This window comes from Cydia splendana, chromosome 25 (assembly GCF_910591565.1).
Source record: "Cydia splendana chromosome 25, ilCydSple1.2, whole genome shotgun sequence".
NCBI classification, from domain to species: Eukaryota; Metazoa; Arthropoda; class Insecta; order Lepidoptera; family Tortricidae; genus Cydia; species Cydia splendana.
In genome coordinates this window covers 9,598,592-9,619,363 of record NC_085984.1, presented here as the reverse complement: position 1 = coordinate 9,619,363, position 20,772 = coordinate 9,598,592, and the positions used below count along the sequence as shown (strand labels likewise).

The 20,772-nt window shown below is 37.9% G+C and overlaps 1 protein-coding gene and 1 pseudogene across 1 annotated transcript in view; one reads left to right on the top strand and one right to left on the bottom strand.

The window, feature by feature from the left end:
* Positions 1 to 2,355: 2,355 nt before the first annotated feature.
* Positions 2,356 to 20,772, top strand: part of LOC134802733 (angiotensin-converting enzyme) — a 44,523-nt gene continuing 26,106 nt past the window's right edge. The window contains exon 1 of the mRNA XM_063775401.1: positions 2,356 to 2,672. Coding sequence (XP_063631471.1) covers positions 2,601 to 2,672 — 72 coding nt within the window. The 5' untranslated portion in view covers positions 2,356 to 2,600. The remainder of the gene's footprint in view (positions 2,673 to 20,772) is intronic.
* On the bottom strand, positions 15,622 to 18,214 carry LOC134802614 (uncharacterized; annotated as a pseudogene).

Genomic DNA, 20,772 nt, shown 5'->3' with positions numbered 1-20,772 from the left:
CACACTAACAAATTAACAGGGCAAGTGCTTGTGAAAGGAAACGAGAATGGAATCAGAATTTTAACAACCGGACCATTTAATAAAATGCCATTTATGCACAAACCTTTTTTTTTTTTTATGACACCGCCTGCGTCGAAAACAACCCGGACATGTGTCGTTTTGCTGTTAGGATCAATTACAGAGTGATGGGGCATAAAAGCTATCGAAATAATATTAAATGACAAACAAATAGACTGTTGTTACTTGCAACTCCTGCAAGGTACCTTATCATCATCTTGCTCGCGTTATCACGGCATTTTTGCCACGGCTCATGGGAGCCTAGGCTTCCGCTTGACAAGGAATCCCAAGAATTGGCGTAGGCACTTGTAGTTACGCAACTACCTGCAATAAAAAATAATATGAAATTGTGGCTTTCTCCTATTTATATCAACTGTTAGATCATTTACAAGTTATTATTAAGTAGTAATAAAGTACTATTAGAGTTAGACCAAGAAAAGTCTGCAGCGATTTTGATAGCCCACGCATTGCAAGTGTTATTTTAAACGTCAAACTTCTATGGAATTATGACATATAAATAACACTTGCACTGCGTCGGCTATCAAAATCGCTGCAGACTTTTCTTGGTCTAACTCTAATTAAAGGTTTATTACATTGGAATTAAAGTAAAAAAGAAAATCTATCGCTCTAATATAAATCTTAGTTCTTCACTGCCAGCGTCAAATACATGATAGACGTCATTTAAATAATGCTAAAGAAAAGTCGCGGTAGAGTGGTCAATTCAAATTAACTTTTACATTTTAAAGTTAGACTTTAAAAAAAATTAAAAGTCAGTTTCTTTATTTGAGCTGTCAAAAAGATTAGCTACTATGGATATTATAGGAAAACAGAACAAGTGACGTCACGGTCAAGTCTTTTTTAGTTCTATTTGATTTTTTAATTAGAAATTGTGTCATTAAATAACTGGTGCCTACATCATCATCATCAGACGATGTATGCATTGCTGTTTAGACAACGGGTTTGGTGACTGTGGAGGCCGATGCGTGAGCGGCACGACCTCCCACATTTTTGGCAGAGAAAGCTCATACCCCGACCCGTTTGTGTAATTAAAAATGTGTACAAAACGCGAGAGTTTTTTAAAGTGCTATAGAGAAAGCTCATGCCACCTGAGGTTCCAGTCCCAGTTCTTTCTGCGACACCTTCTGCTATCTAAAGCATTAAACCAGGCTTGGTCCCATAGCCTTCTCCCCTCCACAACACGCTTGCTCCATCCATCACGGTCTTCTGCTAAGGCTTCCCAGGCATGGTGGTCGATTTCAAATGCAGACATGTCTCGCTTAACACAGTCTTTAAAGTGCAGCATCGGTCTTCCCACGTTCCTTTTAGTATACGCAACTGCAACAAGCAAGACACGTTGAGGTATTCTAGAGGGTTCCATCCGGTGCACATGCCCCAGCCACAGCCAGCGTCTCTGTTTGAGAAGAGCGGCAACGTTACTCCAACTTAATGCTTATTCTCTACTGGCGCTGTCTAGTCTATGGCGTTTATTCTATGGCGCGTGCCGGTAAGGCACGCGATGGCGCGACGACCGGCGCGCGCGCATCGCATTGTAGAGTAGGGATGTGTCTTGAGATATCTTTTGAGATGTAGGCATAATATACACTTTTTTTAAATTTACGGTGAAATGTTACTACTACTTTGGATACCAATGTAAAAAGAAAAAACTTTTTTCCGCGGACTGCAAAGTTTTTCTAGGTACTTAGGTATATTTAAATATACTTAATATACTTATTCGAGATTTGTTGTATGAGCTGAACCCTTTATATCCCAACTTCAAAAATGTGCTGTTTGATAAAAATATTTTAACGAATCGTATATAATGTTATTAGTTATGGTTTATCGAACGAGGGATCTTTTTCGCAATGGTGATAATATTTATTCAGAGTTCACAACAAAACTATCCTGTATAAACTCTTTCATTCATAACTCTGTATAAAAATATTAAAAACACCGGACAAGTGCGAGTCGGACTCGCCCACCGAGGGTTCCGTACTCTTTAGTATATGTTGTTAACTTGTTATAGCGGCAACAGAAATACATCTACAGTGAAAATTTGAACTCTCTAGCTATCACGGTTAATGAGATACAGCCTGGTGACAGACAGACGGACAGACAGACAGACGGACAGTGATTAATAGGGTCCCGATTTTATCCTTTGGGTACGGAACCCTAAAAATGATTAGATACCTACTAACAAAACACTTCGTCATGTCTTAAGACTCGTCCGCCGCCGTATTCGCTCCCCGCCACTCCCTCGTGCTCACCAAACCATGTAGAAAACAAAAGCAACGGAAATATGCCTCCAGTCGACGACAAGAAATAATGCGAGACAGTTTTCTAACCAAAAACCCGTTACGAAAACTCATCCGCTCCAAAACTTGGCTGAACGCGCGAAAATCATAGCCCGCGTCGAGAATTAAAAAGTTAAACTGTCAAATTTGCCGCGCGCACACGATTAAAGTTTTAAATTAAGTGTTGATGAACATAAATGATTTATGAACGAAAGTTGTTGTTAATGTCGTAATTTGTGAAGTTTTTCAATCATGGATGGCAGAGTGGTGTTGCTTTTTGCTTTCTGCACATGGCATGCGAGAGCACAGGAGTACTTTAGGATGGTGAGCATAGAGAAATTTATCTTGATATCTAGATTAAAAAGTTAATGCGTTTCTTTACACGTGAGAAGTTACACGCACAGGATATTTATTAAATATACAGTGAAACCTGGATAAGTGAGACTTCAAGGGACGAGCAGATTTGTCTCACTTAAAGAGGTATTCCACTTACCCAGGCTCTCAGTTAGCCAGGTACAAATAAATTTCTGTCTCATTTACAGAGGGTCCCATTAATAGAGGTGAAAATAGAGGATATTTCAGTTATAGAGGCGTTTAATAAGGTATTTTGTAATTATCTTCAAAAATAAATAAGGTAAAATAATCCTTGTCCCTAAACATTTTTTAAGTCTGTTTAAATATTTCTTTGAATTTATTTTGAATGATTCTCCAAAGGATATATTTTTTCAATTAAGTTTGATACGGACTTCGTTGCGTCTTAGACATTTATTAAATGAAAATTTGTTTATTCGTGTTACTTATCAAGATTTCAGCTTTCGTGTCGATAGTTTTAACTAAGTAACTAAATGAAACTTGAAGTCGTTTCTATTAAAGACACAATTAAGCAAATGCAGAATTTGTGGATAGACCAAGAGTTAGTAAGAAGACGGAAATTGATCAATAAAGTCCAAGTTAGAGAGGTCATAGATTCACGTTATCTCAGATACAGAGGTCAATTCCTATAAACTTCTTAAAAAGCAATTAGGAAAATGTAATCTTATAAATATAGTCTCAGTAAAAGAGGTAAAATACACTCTCTGTCTCAATTATAGAGGTAAATGTGACTATAAAATCACAACAACTAATCCCAGTTATAGAGGTTCGTCTTATCTCACTAATAGAGGTAATTCAGTGCTAAAGTGTCGGGACCGCACCATGAGTCCCAGCTATAGAGGTTTCTCACTTATCCAGGTCCCACTTAACCAGGTTTCACTGTATTAAGAACGGGTCACTCACGTATTTTAAGTCGAAAAACGCTCGACATGTTTCACTCAGGATATTTATTTATTATTTATACTTTATTGAACCATAGAAAAATGTACAAATGGCGGATTTGATGCCTTAAGGCATTCTCTACCAATCAACCATTGGGACAAACAGAAAACTTGTACTTAGATTAGATATTGTAGATCAGTTTCAAGTATTTTAAATATGTAATGTACAAAGTTAACGAATAAATGAAAGTAATAACATTTTGCCACGGCTCATGGGAGCCTGGGGTTCGATTGACAACTATTCCCAAGAATTGGCGTAGGCACTAATTTTTACGAAAGGGACTGCCATCTGACCTTCCAACCCAGAGGGTAAACTAGGCCTTATTGGGATTAGTCCGGTTTCCTCACGATGTTTTCCTTCACCGAAAAGCAACTGGTAAATATCAAAGGATACTCGTATTTCATAGTCATAGTATTTATTTGCTAGAATTGTGCCAATTGTGGTACATTGTAGATGGTGGACATTGATTTGGTAGTTCAACATAATTCACCACTATGGGGCTGTCCATAAATTACGTCATCGTTTTTTAACGATTTTTGACCCCCCCTAAAATCATCCAAAACTCATGCTTCGAATGACCCCGTTTCCTCCTACATCATGCTACCGTCATCCGATGTCCAGACCCCCCCCCCCCTAATTTGAAATGACGTAATTTATGAATAGCCCCTATATAGGCATTCAAAAATTTACACTATACATACATCTAGAACATTTTAATTCACATACCACATGACAATGTTAACTCAAGACATATTATATACTTAAGTTAAAATTGGTATTTACATTTTTACACGAGCATATTAATTGACATAAAACCGTCAAAGAAATATAACATGTCAAGCTTGAAACTATTAAAATAAAAATAATTAAATATAAACAGTATAAAATAGTAGTAACATAGTAATTATAATTATCAAAAAAAATTAAAAAAAACCGGTGGCAAAATACCAGTATTATAAAATAAAAAGAATATCAATTTACCTTTCTTTTGCTTTTATTATTTAGGAGCAATTAGGAGCATATATCAAAATGTTCTTTTATATTGTAAAAACATATTTCACATCACCTATTCGAAAAAAAGTAAAGTGGCATACGACCACGGATATCCTCTGAATCTCTGTAAATATATAAAAAATGATAACTCTTATAATTTTCCTATATGATAATTTCAGATAAGAATTCTATCTTGTTTCATACTTTTTAGAGCGCGATTTGCAGTAGTCGGGTTTTAGTTTTTGAACTTATTTTTTATTTAATTAAGTTTGGGGTCAGGATTTCGTTACTTACTAATAATATTTGAAGTCACTTTATATTACTTTTGCGAGGGTGTCCTCAGTACAGAAATGCACGCAGAGCGCCGCTTATATCGGACTACGCCCGACAACCTTTGGCATGAAGGCGCCTTCGGCGCCTGGCTTTGGAACGCGTACAGCGAGCCTCGTACGTCGGGCTACGCCCGACTCTTTTAGTATGAGGGCGCCTTGAAGGCGCCCGGCTTTGGAAGGCGTACATCGTGCCTCGTACGTCGGGCTACGCCCGACTCTTTTAGTATGAGCGCGCCGAAGGCGCCCGCCCGGCTTTGGAACGCGTACAGCGAGCCTAGTACGTCGGGCTACGCCCGACTCTTTTAGTATGAGGGCGCCGAAGGCGCCCGGCTTTGGAACGCGTACATCGTGCTTCGTACGTCGGGCTACGGCCGACTCTTTTAGTATGTGGGCGCCGAAGGCGCTCGGCTTTGGAACGCGTACAGCGAGCCTCGTACGTCGGGCTACGCCCGACTCTTTTAGTATGAGGGCGCCGAAGGCGCCCGGCTTTGGAACGCGTACATCGTGCTTCGTACGTCGGGCTACGGCCGACTCTTTTAGTATGTAGGTGCCGAAGGCGCCCGGCTTTGGAACGCGTACAGCGAGCCTTCGTACGTCGGGCTACGCCCGGCTTTGGAACGCATACAGCGAAGCTTCGTACGTCGGGCTACGCCCGACTCTTTTAGTATGAGGGCGCCGAAGGCGCCCGGCTTTGGAACGCGTACAGCGAGCCTCGTACGTCGGGCTATGCCCGACTCTTTTAGTATGAGGGCGCCGAAGGCGCCCGGCTTTGGAACGCGTACATCGTGCCTCGTACGTCGGGCTACGCCCGACTCTTTTAGTATGAGGGCGCCGAAGGCGCCCGGCTTTGGACCGCGAACAGCGCGCCACGTACATCGGGCTACGCCTGACTAGGCTTGTGTCGGTCATGAACTAAGAACTGTTAAGAATGAAATCCCATCAAGGACCGAAAGGAACTAAATCTTTTTGTACGCTCTTAATCGGTCTTTAGGTCCTTTAGTTCAGTGGGATTGGTGAGCGCTTGACATGAGTGAAACAGAAAATAGACTGAACGAAATGGTTCACAATGACGCTGGCACGAGTGCGAACGAGATAAAAGAGTGACAAACAGTCCTAAACCTGAAAAGTATGAAGAAAAATCAAATATTTTTTCTGTATTTTTTATATTATTTTATTATGTCTAGCTTTTTGATGTTTAATCGTCATATACCTAGTATCGTACAACTTGAATCGTAATTCAGTTGCCAAAGATTTAGGAAAAAACTACTGTAAAATCGATTCATACATTCCCAGCTCTCAAAGACCGAACTGAACTAAAGGAACTAAAAGACCGAACTAGTTCGTTTGACCGATTGACCGAGAGCGGAGCGCTCTCTGTAGTGACCGAGCAGGCACAAGCCTACGCCTGACCCTTTTAGTATCGCCTTTCGGACCGAGTCCGGTGCGTCACATAGGTACGTTTCAGTATGCTTCGCCTGACCACTGCGAATTTTAACGAGGTGAATATACTAAGATTACTAAGCAACTTTTACCATGGGACCAAACCCGATCTCGTAAAAAAATTTGCTGATCTGGACTTCTATACCTATTCACGTTATAGAATATTGCAGATCATTAAAAAACACCATGTATATAGCGGCCAAACTAATTTCTTTTGAAAAATCCTTCTTGTATCGCCGTAGTCGCGTAACACGGGGATAGATAGAATCCAGAGCGATTGTGGATTCGTAGTTCGAATTACCTACCAGATAAATTAATGTTTTATCGGGTGCATGCAAGCAAAGCCGGGTGCAAAAGCTAACAATATGTATATATTTGAAATGTGCTAATTGAGCTCTTTCAAATGATATACAACACGTCATTATTACTTATTTTTATTTTTTTGGTTCGTGACTAGAGGGCGCCGTGTTAATTTTTTTGTGACGTCATATAGCCTATAACCAGCGGACGATTAAGACGATTCGAACGACACGTCGTTTGTCAAATTTCAATGAGTACTTTAGAAGTTATGAGGGAACAGGTGAACATACATACATACCCACAAACATACCGGTCAAAATCATAACCCTCCTTTTGCGTTGCCGTAGTCGGGTAAAAAGGGCTTTTTTATCCCCGCTAGGAGGGATCAAAGTGGCACTTTTCTTCCCTGCTAGGAGGGATCAAAGTTGTACTTTTCTGTTCTAGGACACGATTTTTTCTTTCTTGTACTCTATTTTTTTTTGTCAAATAATACATATTTTGAAACATAACAATGTCCTCATAGTTGATGTGAAAAGCAGTATGTGTCACACGGTATCAAAATTATTTCGTCTTGGGCGTTAACACTTGAATCCCTCATCACGCTCAGGATTCAATGTACGCCCTTGACGGAAATATATCATTTTGATCCCTTGTAACACAAACTACTATTTCCCTTAGCCGTACATAAGTTCCGAAATACTCATTGGTACGAGCCGGGGTTTGAACCCGCGACCTCCGGATTGCAAGTCGCAAGCTCTTACCGCTAGGCCACCAGCGCTGTAAAGGTGGAGTACCTTAATTTGCCTTTAGCTTGATATGTACAGTCGCCATCAGATATATCGGAGCGGCTGAGGTGTTCAAAAATATCTGAACACGCACTCTAACGCCCTGACAATAGAGGCGTGTTCAGATATTTGTGAGCGTCTTGGCCGCTCCGATTTATCTGATGGCGACTGTACATAGAGTTAGACCAAGAAAAGTCTGCAAGATTTTGATGGCATACATACGTCATGGCATACAATTTTTTTTTTCGTTAATTCGGGGTTGGTCCCATAGTAAAAGTTGCTCAGTATAATCCCAAACCTCCCTGGCAACGGAAATGCAGTTATTTTTTGGCCACCCTATGTATGGTGTGACTAACGAACAATTTGACCACTTTTGCAGCTATAATATATTGGATGCTGACTACCTACCTACCTACTTAATATTCTTCGCCAAAAGGTACCATGGCCTCTTATAATAACAATAACGTTTCAAGTCACGGTACTGTACCCACTAAATGTCACACGACACTGTTTCCAACCTTCACGGTGTACGGCCATACATCATACATCCACCAAACATTTGACCAGTCTTACTTGCACTCTGCCCCCCTTAAGGGGCCCACTGATTACCAGTTCGCCGGACGATATCAGCCTGTCAGTTAAACGCAAAATTTGACAGCTCCGAACAACTGACAGGCTGATATCGTCCGGCGAACTGGTAATCTGTGGGCCCCTTTAGAGCGTTTTCTCATTGTCCGATCCGATATCGGATGTAGGATCCTACATACGCGTAGTCAGGCCGCGGGGGCGCGGTCACACACACTACAATAAACATTATGCCTACACATACGCACACAAACAAATATTATCGATCCGACAGCTGACGGGGGGCTCCGACATAGCTGAATTTATCGGAAGCGCCGCACCGATATCGGATGTCGGAAGGCACCTATTACAAAAACAGCTGCAGTAGAGTGCCATTGGCATTAAGACCGCCTTTTTGCGTTATTTATCGTTTTTTAGTAATAATGATTTATTAAATGCATAAATAAATACAGAGAAACACGTTTACTTACATTTTACTTCCTTCCGACATCCGACATCGGATCGGACAACGTGAAAACGCTCTTATTCATAAACGCGCTACAAACCTCAATTAGCTAATAATCGTTTGTCTTTATCTGTCATTTTAACTTATGTATTTGTAAGAAAGGGATAAAACAATTTAACTAAATCAGGCCCGTAAAGTTTTAAAAATAAAGGGGCTCTACACAGCTACGGACCTAAATTATGCTGGTGGAGCAGCGAAGCACATATAGGTGGATAGAAGTAAGTTGACCGACTTGCCAAATTGCGTAGCTGAATTAAATATGTACAACCTTGCACGGTCACGACATGTCTTCATATTTAACTGACTGTAAAAATATGTTTTTGGCAAAAAATATATTTTTGGTACAAGCTTTTATCGCTGACTGTACTTCCCAAGTAACACACAAGCAGGATAATAGAGTAAAATTGTCATCTTATTCAAATTATGATTGCATAAATTTTGTGTATAAGCGGTGGAAATGACTAAATTCGGAATAAAGAAATATGTTGGCCTAGTGGGGCCTATATACCAATTAATGCTGAATAAATTTTGCATATAGTATCGGTTTTGCATATTAAAACTGAATATTACTTATTTCTGACACAGTTAGTCGGACATTATTCAGCTTAAAGCATTTGTGGTTACTAAAACCTGCATAATAGCGGCATTCGCAGCAATTAGCTGTATATATTCTGTGTTGTGAGATATTAAGCAGACAATATTAAGAAAAATGTGATAGTGGCTACTAAATGCTGAAAAGAAGCGTCGGTGGAGACTTTCAACTGTATAAAAGCGGTTGCAGTTTCTGTTTTAATGCTAGTTTTTGAATAAAGGTGGACGCTATTACTGGAAGCTGTAATGAAATCCAAATCTTATTTGTTATTCAGTAGCTGCATATATGGGTTAATTATGGCTTTTATAGACATAACGTCTGAATAATAAATACTAAAACAACACTTATACTTAAGTTATAGCGATTTTAGTACTATCTTTTCTTGCTAAAAGCTGCAAAATGAACGCAATGACAAACGCTATTCAAACTACTGCTTAGTATATCAACAAGTGCGCGGTGGAGAGGGTTCCGTAGCTTTATACACGGTCAACGGTGCTACTTGAACCTGATTGCCTTGAGCTTGAGCTTGTTTTTATTTTATTTTGAACGCATCTTGCGTATTTATTCTTTAATCCAATCATTATTAAAAAAATCAAGGTTTAGTTTTCTTAACAATTCTTTTCGATTGGTTATTTTACGTTAACAATTACTAGCTTCCATCGTAAATACTGTTAACGGACCATTTGCATATCTTACTGCAACGAGATAAGGTTTACCAATGGCCATTTAAGGTTGTTGCTAGTTGGCAAACAAGGTGTCAAATGCTAGTTATTGATATTGTTGCATTAAAAACTTGTAGACTGGACTGGGTATGTGAAAAATAAAATAATCACCCCCATTACAATATAGCGAAATCGGTTCTTCTGTCGATTTTGAACGGACTGTTTTTAGGTTTCAAGTGGGTTTACTCATACCCATCCCACACTATACTCGTACTCATACCTAAACAATACTGCCCATACCAAACTACACTTGTACTCATACCCGTGATACCCGCTACTAATATACCCGCACCTTCGCACCTAAACCATATTTATATTCATACCATACTCGTAACCATACCATACTCATACTATATACATCTTCGTACTCACGTCGTACATCTTTGCGTGTACCTTTACCTACTACATATTTGTCGGAACTGATAACGGAAAAAATAACTGTGTAATCTGCCGTGCCCCCAGATTTATCATATAACTTAAATATTATATTGCGTTTATAATATTAGTAGGAAGTAGGATTGAATATTGCCCGTGTTACATACCTATAATGTTTCTCATCAAACTAGTGAGGATCTATGTGGTTTTTACCATTTGTGTATAGAACCCTAATAGGCTTTAAGATTGAGAAAACGATTACTATTATACTGATGTTATTCAAAACTTGTTGTTCTAAAACCATTATTATCTAACATGTAGCTTAGTAACGCGAATAATGTTAATGCCTATTCAGAAATTTAGCACATAATAGCTGTGGCAGCAGCTTATATTCAGCACAGTCGGACGCCATTACGGTTGCTCATATTCTAACCTCTACAATTAAATAGGAATTTAAAATGAACTGAAAAACCCATTTATATTCATTTATAAAACTAGTTTTATCGTAGCATAACTTGTTAAAGTACATTTTCTATCACTAAAACATCTAAACACCGCAAAAAAATTACAAATTTAAAAGTGGAGTACTAAATTTTCTATATTTACTTTCTAAACAGTGCATTATTTACGCGGCGCTTTAAAATTTTTAATAAAATGTATATATATATTTACAGTAAAGTCGCATGCGCAATTAAATTGATGTTATGTAAACATCAAATCAATATATGGGTAATGTCCTCCTTATTTTGTATTCACTTCAGAAACTACACTTTGACACGAGTTCACAAACTAAAATGGAAGACAAATCATACACAAATAGCTGAATATATTTTCTATAACAATGCACTTTTGAACCAAAAGCTGCATAACGTGTGACTAACTGAGTCATTCTATACAAAGCTGGATAACTTTGGTTTAAAAGCGGTATAGAAGCTTTTGACAGCCTCTATACAAGTGTTATTCAGCGATCCAATGTGTGGGCACACACTTATACAGCTTATACATATTCAGTATTAAGCGGCGTGGGCATGCCCACTTTGCGCCCAAACCTTCTGTATAACGTCTGTAATAGCGCTTATACAGAAGATATACAGCTACCTTATTCAGCATTCAGTACGGCATGCTCTATTATTCAAACAATATTCAGCTACTTTTGTAGCTAGACGAGTAGACCCACTTGAAACCTAAAAACAGTCCGTTCAAAATCGACAGAAGAACCGATTTCGCTATATTTTAATGGGGGTGATTATTTTATTTTTTACATACCCAGTCCAGTCTACAAGTTTTTAATGCAACAATATCAATAACTAGCATTTGACACCTTGTTTGCCAACTAGCAACAACCTTAAATGGCCATTGGTAAACCTTATCTCGTTGCAGTAAGGTATGCAAATGGTCCGTTAACAGTATTTACGATGGAAGCTAGTAATTGTTACGTAAAATAACCAATCGAAAAGAATTGTTAAGAAAACTAAACCTCGATTTTTTTAATAATGATTGGATTAAAGAATAAATACGCAAGATGCGTTCAAAATAAAATAAAAACAAGCTCAAGCTCAAGGCAATCAGGCTCAAGTAGCACCGTTGACCGTGTATAAAGCTACGGAACCCTCTCCACCGCGCACTTGTTGATATACTAAGCAGTAGTTTGAATAGCGTTTGTCATTGCGTTCATTTGCAGCTTTAAGCAAGAAAAGATAGTACATGTGTACTAAAATCGCTATAACTTAAGTATAAGTGTTGTTTTAGTATTTATTATTCAGACGTTATGTCTATAAAAGCCATAATTAACCCATATATGCAGCTACTGAATAACAAATAAGATTTGGATTTCATTACAGCTTCCAGTAATAGCGTCCACCTTTATTCAAAAACTAGCATTAAAACAGAAACTGCAACCGCTTTTATACAGTTGAAAGTCTCCACCGACGCTTCTTTTCAGCATTTAGTAGCCACTATCACATTTTTCTTAATATGTGTCTGCTTAATATCTCACAACACAGAATATATACAGCTAATTGCTGCGAATGCCGCTATTATGCAGGTTTTAGTAACCACAAATGCTTTAAGCTGAATAATGTCCGACTAACTGTGTAAGAAATAAGTAATATTCAGTTTTAATATGCAAAACCGATACTATGCAAAATTTATTCAGCATTAATTGGTATATAGGCCCCACTAGGCCCACATATTTCTTTATTCCGAATTTAGTAATTTCCACCGCTTATACACAAAATTTATGTTATCATAATTTGAATAAGATGATAATTTTACTCTATTATCCTGCTTGTGTGTTACTTGGGTAGTAATAAGCGGTGGTGGTCGAGTGGATATGACGTCCGACTTTCAATCCGGAGGTCGTGGGTTCAAATCCTGGCTCTTACCAATGAGTTTTTAACTCATATGCAACAGGAACTTATGTACGAAATATCATTTGATATTTACCACTAGCTTTTCGGTGAAGGAAAAAACATCGTGAGGAAACCTGCATACATCTGCGAAGAAATTCAAAGGTTCATAATTCATAATTCGTTTATTGTCTGTAGAACATGGGTATATACAATGATGGAACATGATTTAATATGGAATCACCATGGTCTTGCCAAAAGGCGTACAAACAGTCACACTTATAACTACTTACTACTACTTAAAACATAAGTCACGCAAATGCAAATTACAATATTATTTACAAATTTATGATTTAACAGAAGCGGTCTCATATCTAATATTAATTACGGCGATAATGTTAAGATTTGTTACAGAGGTACTCTTGAATGGGGTAGTATGCTTTTTTTGATAAAAAGTCATGCAAAATTTTCTTAAAATGTTGTAGATTATTACAGTTTAAAATGGGTTTTGGGAGGTTATTATATAATTTAGGTGCCATTCCGAATACACTTTTGGAAAGTAAGGCCGTTTTGAATGGTTTTGCGTATATTTCTCCTTGATGTCTAATGCTATTAAGTTTTGTAAATTGACCTATGTTTAGTTTCACGTGTAACATAGCTACTTCATAGATGATGGCAAGGCAAAGTTAGTATTTGATGTTTTGTGTACAGGGGTTTACAAGACTCTAAAGATTTTTCATAACATGCTGCTCGAAGACATTTCTTTTGTGATCTGAATGCTCTTTCTCTATCTGTGGAGTTTCCCCAGAATATAACTCCATACCGTAAAGTGGACGTTACATATGCGTGATACGCTGTAAGCACAGTTGCCTGATTAGCTACTTTCCTTAAGTTATATAAAGCGTAGGAGTATTGGTCTAGTTTACTACATACTATATCGATTTGATTTTTCCATGTCAATTTACTGTCTAAATGTAATCCTAAGAAGCAGGGCCGGATTAACCCTAAGTCAAAGTAGGCAACTGCCTAGGGGCCCCGCCTCGGCTAGGGGGCCCCGGCGGCTCAGCGCGCACCTAATAAAATCTTGTTTCATAGGGTCAAAATTGAAAGGGGGAAGAAGACGAAAGTGTCCCTAGTTTTTCATAGGAATGCTCGACCTCAATTTACCATTGGTTTGTGTTCCACATCTCCTCTACTTCAGCTTAAGGTGGGATCAGACGGTTCATGTTTTGTTCATTTTCTAGTTTCATTATTCATCTTTCACTCAAAGTGACACGACTAAACACAAAATGAACCAAAAATGAAAAATGAATTCATTAGTGAAAGAATCCAACAATGTTGGATATTTTCATTCGGCATCATTCACTCGCACTCCGAATGAACAAAAAATGAACAGTGTGAACACATAAATGAACGTTCATTCGGATTTTGCATATTTTTCTCGAATCCTGTGGTTATCTAGACAAAGATAACGTAACAGCAAAAAATGGCGTTCAAGTGGAACGAACAAAATAAATGTCTCTGGAACCACAAAATTGATGAGTATAGTATAAAGACAGATCAATTGTATAAAATCTCTAATTAGTGATTTAAACTTAAACTTCTATAGGATATAGTTTTTCTAGGTACTGTATAAATATTCCAGAGTTCCAAAACAATCGCCAGTAGTAAGATATCGCAGTACAATTTGGAGTTTTATTCGGCTAGGTGTCTGTCTCATGACTGTCTCTCATTAAAGTGTTTTCTTTGCTTCTTGTTTGTTAAAATCTTTATTAAATGATCACAAATTAAACTTTCTTATACCAAGACGTACAACTTCATTCGACGCCATAGTGAAAGAAAAGAAAAAAATGAATAGTCCTTCCAGCAGCCGTGTGAACGTGAAATGAAAGGAAAATTATACATTCACTCGAGTGAACATTCATCCGAGTGCCGAGTGAACCGTCTGATCCCACCTTTAGCCTTTGGCCTCGCTGCGCCAAGCTCAGCCTGCGGTCTCGCTTTTTAATACAATGGACATTGGTTCGTGTCTGTGCTCAACTATTTATTCTGAAGCCTGATGAAGCACGGCTTTGACTTCGCATGAAAGCTCGCCTCACTGGCGCACTTCGGACTTTTAGGCCCAGATGAAGATCGATAGGTACCCGGCCTTTTAACACGCTTTCACAATTTGCGATATTGTTAGCAAAAAATTTCGCGCTCGCTGCGCTCGCGTTTATTTTTGATTCTTTAGTTGACCCTGTATCATCTACATATTAGCTTGACTGGTGAATGAATAGAGTTAGACCAAGAAAAGTCTGCAATGATATTTATAGCATACGCAATATATTAATTAATTATATATAAATTATAATTATGGCATAACAATTTTGATAGCACTCGCAGTGCAAGTGTTATTTATACGTCATAATTTCATAGAAGTTTTGACGTTTAAAATAACACTTGCACTGCGAGTGCTATCAAAATTTTTGCAGGCTTATCTTGGCCTAATTCTAGTAATTTTAATAATTTTAACATATGGAAATTCTTTACTATTACTTATTAAGTTGATTCTAATCATGTGGCTCGGCGTTTGGTCTTATGGTCGGACAATCGCTGTTCAGCCTCGCAAAATATTAACTATTGAGAAAATCAACTTTGCGGCACTAGTTGAGCTTAAAATTTGCCATTAGAGGTAGATAGGAAAGTGACGCTGAAGCTCACATCTTTGGTATTCCACTGGGAATTGGCCTTAAGCCTAAATGGTTCTCCCCACACTTGACGCGACGGAATCGGCAAAAACCAATAGAATAAAGCTTTATACGTCCACGCAATAAGAGCGAAAAAGACATCGTTCGATTCGGATCGGCTGGACGGCTGGGCTGACGCCTGAAGATTGAAATTAAAAACGCAAACTAATTATTTCCCTGTACTGAATATGCTGTGTGCAGAATTGACTGTAGGGGGCCCCGAGCCTCGCACTGCCTAGGGGCCCCGACATGCTTAATCCGGCCCTGCTAAGAAGCGCGTCATTTCAGTTTCGTCAATCTGTGTATTCTTATAATTAATATTTAGATCACTTGTCTTATTAACTCTTTGCCTAAAATTCATTATTTTTGTTTTAGATAAATTAATTTTTAAATTGTTTTTGTCCATCCATTCAATTATTCGTACAAGCGTTCTATTAATGTTCAATTGGTATGTCTCTAAATCTGAATCTTCTCCTGAGATAATTACTGTGCTGTCATCAGCAAAGAGTATCATAGGATATTCAACGGCAAGTGGGAGGTCATTAATATATACGTTGAACAGTAAAGGACCTAAAACGCTACCCTGTGGTACCCCGCGTATTATTTCTTGTATACCAGATGAGAACGTGAATTCAGTTTTACTGTCTAAGCATATCCTGTTCACTTGAGTAATTTGTTTCCGATTTCTTAAATAGGATTTAATCAAATCGTGGGTGTTACCTCGTATACCATATCTGTATAGCTTATTTAACAATAATTCATGGTCGACGAAGTCAAAAGCCTTCGTCATATCCATGTATACTGCGCATACCGGTATTACTTTGTCTAATTTTGCCATGATTGTCTGTAGTAATTCATATATAGCCATATTTATTGATTTGTTTTTACGAAACCCTTTCTGTTCTTTGGCAAATAAGTCATTCTTTTCAAAGTACGAGCTAATATTATTATAAATAAATTTTTCAAAAACTTTTGAAAATATTGGTAATAACGCTATCGGTCGATAATTATTCATTTCCAGTTTATCACCTGTCTTATAGAGGGGTTTAATGATAGATGTTTTCAGCCGGTCTGGAAATACTCCCTTTTCAATGCATAAGTTTATTATGAAAGTCAAAGGTTTCGAAATAATATGCTTTGCTCTTTTAATGACCTTGGTTGATAGTCCATCGATTCCTGTACTATGTGTATTTTTTAATAAATCTATAATAATACGGATGTCATCGCATGTTGTTGGTGCCATGAATATTGAATTAATTGAATTAAATGTCATTGTATTGTTAATTTTGCTATTATATTTATTATTATTGTGCTCTTTATTTATTTTTCATCTCAAGTTAGGTTATTTATAATATGAATATAAAAGTAAAATATAAAAACACTTACAAAACGATAAAAAATACATATAAACACATTATAAAAAAACCTAACCTAGGGTGCCGCCAGCAGCGGGGCAAGGCCCAAGCTACCGGTGGTCAGGGCCGCAGAGAGAGGAACCGGCGGACTATCCGCGCCGTGTCCAAGATCACCGCCTTCTGCATCTGCCTTTATTATTGTCATTATTACTAATTTACTATTCAAAGATGTTTGCTTGATAAAATTACTATTAAACGCTTCAGCTAGATCTTTCGGATTTGTGATAACTTTGCCGTCAACTTTTATCTTTTCGATAGTCTCTTTTGGGCGTCTCGTTTTAGGGTTGTTGATAATGTGCCAGGTTGCTTTTGATTTATTTGCAGAATTATTTATGTAATGGTCGTTTTGCGATTTTTGTGTTAACAATATGATGTTCCTCAAACGACGGGAGTAACGCTGAAAGTTATTTTTATTGTTTATGTCTGGTTGCAATCTATATTTCCAGAGGAGATCTCGCTTTTTTTTACAACATTTTTTTATACCTTTACTTATCCATCTAGGGCGATTGTGCGAAGTTACTTTAATTTTTTTGAAAGGAAAACACATATTATAAAATAGAGTGAATTCGTCCATGAAATAATTAAATGCTATGTTGGGATCATCTGTCATATAAACGTCATTAAAACTGAGTTTTTCTAAGCAGTCTACAAAACTTAGACATATTTTCCTCGCTATAATCTCTTTTCACAACATACCAGTGAGAAAACCTACATGTTTTTTTGACCGGGCATCGCATTAACTGTGCTGTGTGATCAGAAATAGCCAATTCTAACACCTCTGTTTTACTTCCGGGTACATTGTGTAGAATATTATCTATACAGGTGTTACTACCAAGACGTGTCGGCTCTAGTACTCCTATTTTAAGATTGAAGCTCTCTATGAGGCTTTTAAATAAAATAGAGTGTTTCGTTCTTTGTAACAAATCTATATTAAAATCGCCACAGACGATTACTTTTTTGTTTTTGTAACAAACTTTGGTTAGAATATTATGTAATTTATTCAGAAAAACGTCTAATCTTGACAAATTATTATTAGGTATTCTATATACACAAATTACTATGATCTTATGTTCTACTAGTTCTATACCCGAACATTCAATAATATTTGAGATGGAGGCTTGGGCAATATCTGGTAAAACTACATATTTATGGGTATTTCTAACTAGTATGCATGACCCTCCATTCCTGTTATGTCTTGAGTAATGTGCAGCTAATTGATAATTACAAACAGCGAGATGTACCTCGTCACCAGATTTCATATTATGTTCAGTAATGCATAGTACGTCTACAAGCCTTTTCGATTCCATTAATGATTGTAAATGAACAGTTAACATATCCGCCTTATTTATAAGGCCGTTTATATTTTGGTGGAGTATATATACAGTGTTATACACGAAAAAGATTATCGTTTCCGCCGGTTGCGCCCTGATTGTTTGCTTGATTGTTGACCGAAATGTGTTCTGTGCTGTCCTCTCCTACAGGTGTGTGGTGAACTGTGATAGTGGTGTGTTCTACGTTTCCTTCTAGCTCAGACGTCTGATGAATTATGATATTTTCCTCTTCCGATGGGCGTTTGACTAACGAAGGTTGAACTATGTGGTTGAGCGTCGTAGGTGTTGCTGTTAATTGCACTGGAGGTATGAATTCTTTACCATCAATAAATAGTTTATTATTGCGGATGACAGCGTATTTTCCGCTTTCGCGGGCATTGCGGAGACAGTCTTTTAGTTGTTGTCTATACTTTAGGGCGTGTCCATCTAGGACTTCCGAAATAGAATATCCTGTATTTCTAAATGCGCTAGAATTTTTCATGATGTAATTTTTCATGCGTCTGCTAATCAGCTCGATGACAAGAGGACGACGGCTTCCTCGTTTTCCGATTCGCTTTACACTTTCAATAAACCCGTTTATGTTAACATTTAAGAAGTCGTAAAACATGTTATTGAGTCGGTAACATATGTCATCCTCGTTTTCATTATAAAACTCATCCAAGCCGTATAAAACGATTGTCCTGTGATTTTTATTATAATTTACATTAATCGTTTGATCCAGACGTGTTTGTAAATCTTGTAGCTGTGTTTTAATTACTTTATTTTCCTGTTTTAACATATCAATTTGAGCGGTTGTTTCTTGCAATTGCAGTTCTAGAAGATCTTGGCGACTAGTAAGCTGTGAGCTCTGTTGGTTGAATTCGTGCTTGAGCTGACTGATTGTAGTGTTTATTTCTGATATAATTATCCCCTTCAGTTCATTTATAATTGAAATGTTGTTATTTCTAAGCTTAACATCTAATAGAGCGCCGATTTGTTCTAAGCTGTCGCTGGTCATGATGCAGGAATTTTGAAACCGCCGTTGGGACAGTTGGAAGTTCTGAGTGTCGCCGGGATATAATTTTGATGTTAATCCGTCTCAGCTAGATGTTTAATCATTATTAAATTGAGGTCCTTTGGCTATTGAAGCTTTTGAATACACCAACACTGTTTATTATATGATTTTACATATTGATTTCGAATAAAAAGTCGTAGAGCTCCTAGTACTTTGTGTATGCTAGCCTGGGGTTGCCAGCATCGTGAAGGTGTATGTGAAGTCCCCAATCCGCATTGGGCTAGCGTGGGGACTATAGCCCAAGCCCTCTCGCGCTTGAGAGGAGGCCTGTGCCCAGCAGTGGGACGTATATAGGCTGGATTATAGGTACATAGTACATACAATGCAAATTAAGTAAAAGTTTGTCATATAGTCAGTCAAACAACTTTGTCTGTAGAAAAAGGCGCGAAATTCTGATTTTCTATGAGACAACCCTTTGCGCCTATATTGTTTAAATTTGCCGCTTTTTCTACTCACGGAAATGGCTTGACAGAGTATAAATACGAAATATTAATTTATACATAGTGGCCCCGAATAATGGCTGGGACACACTTAATTATTAAAGATTTCTAAGGCTATTGCGCTATTAGTGTGAAAACAAAATATCGTCATAAAGCGGTTATATATGAAATGGCAAAATATAAATGCTTTTTATTTTATCACTAGCGACCCACCCCGGCTTCACACGGGTTAACATTTTATACAGCTATAAACCTTCCTCAAAAACCACTCTATCGACAGGTGAAAACTGCATGAAAATCCGATCAGTAGTTTTTGATTTTATCGCGAACATACATACACACAAACAGACAGACGCGGCGGGGGACTTTGTGTTAAAAGGTGTACTGACTGATGGCACAGAATAAATAATACAAGTAGTAATAGGTACAGAAGATTCACTCTCTAACTAGACGAGTCTGTTACGATTAGGGCAGATATAACCGCTAGGTGGCGACAGCGCCACGCGCGGCTTATGGCTAGCCACCAAAATGGGTGTGGAACGAATGTACTTGTAGCTACCTGTTGCAAAGCGACGAAGTCGCGGAGTGAGCCACGCCTGCTGATGGTTTGTCCCAGATCCATTTTGTCCTTTACAAATCATGTCAGCAAGGTCGTCAACTCAATTACGTTATAATAAAGGCGTCATTTCTTTAATTCGCATCCTGTCATTTAAGAACATAGCGTGACTGAAAGCGACTTAAATGAGCAAGTGTGATGTTCGACATTGTTTTTTAGAGCTACTAACATAGTAAAAATGCGTTGAAGAATAGGGTCGTTTTAACACGAAACTTGCCTAAAATTAATTTCATATTTAGGACAAAATTGTGGTATCGTGGTCGTGTCGTAAACCTATTTATTCCCGAAAAATAAATAGGTACCTATTAAAATTTGGCCAACCTGTTGCACACATCTTTTATACTTCTTTCTATTATTACGATAGAGAGAGCTCGTGGTTCTAAGAACGGACAACCAATTCCGAAATGATAAAAAAAGTATATAGTCATCATCATCTTCCTCGCGTTATTCCGGCATTTTTGCCACGGCTCATGGGAGCCTGGGGTCCGCTTGCCAACTAATCCCCAGAAATGACGTAGGCACTAGTTTTTACACGACTGCCCAAAAAA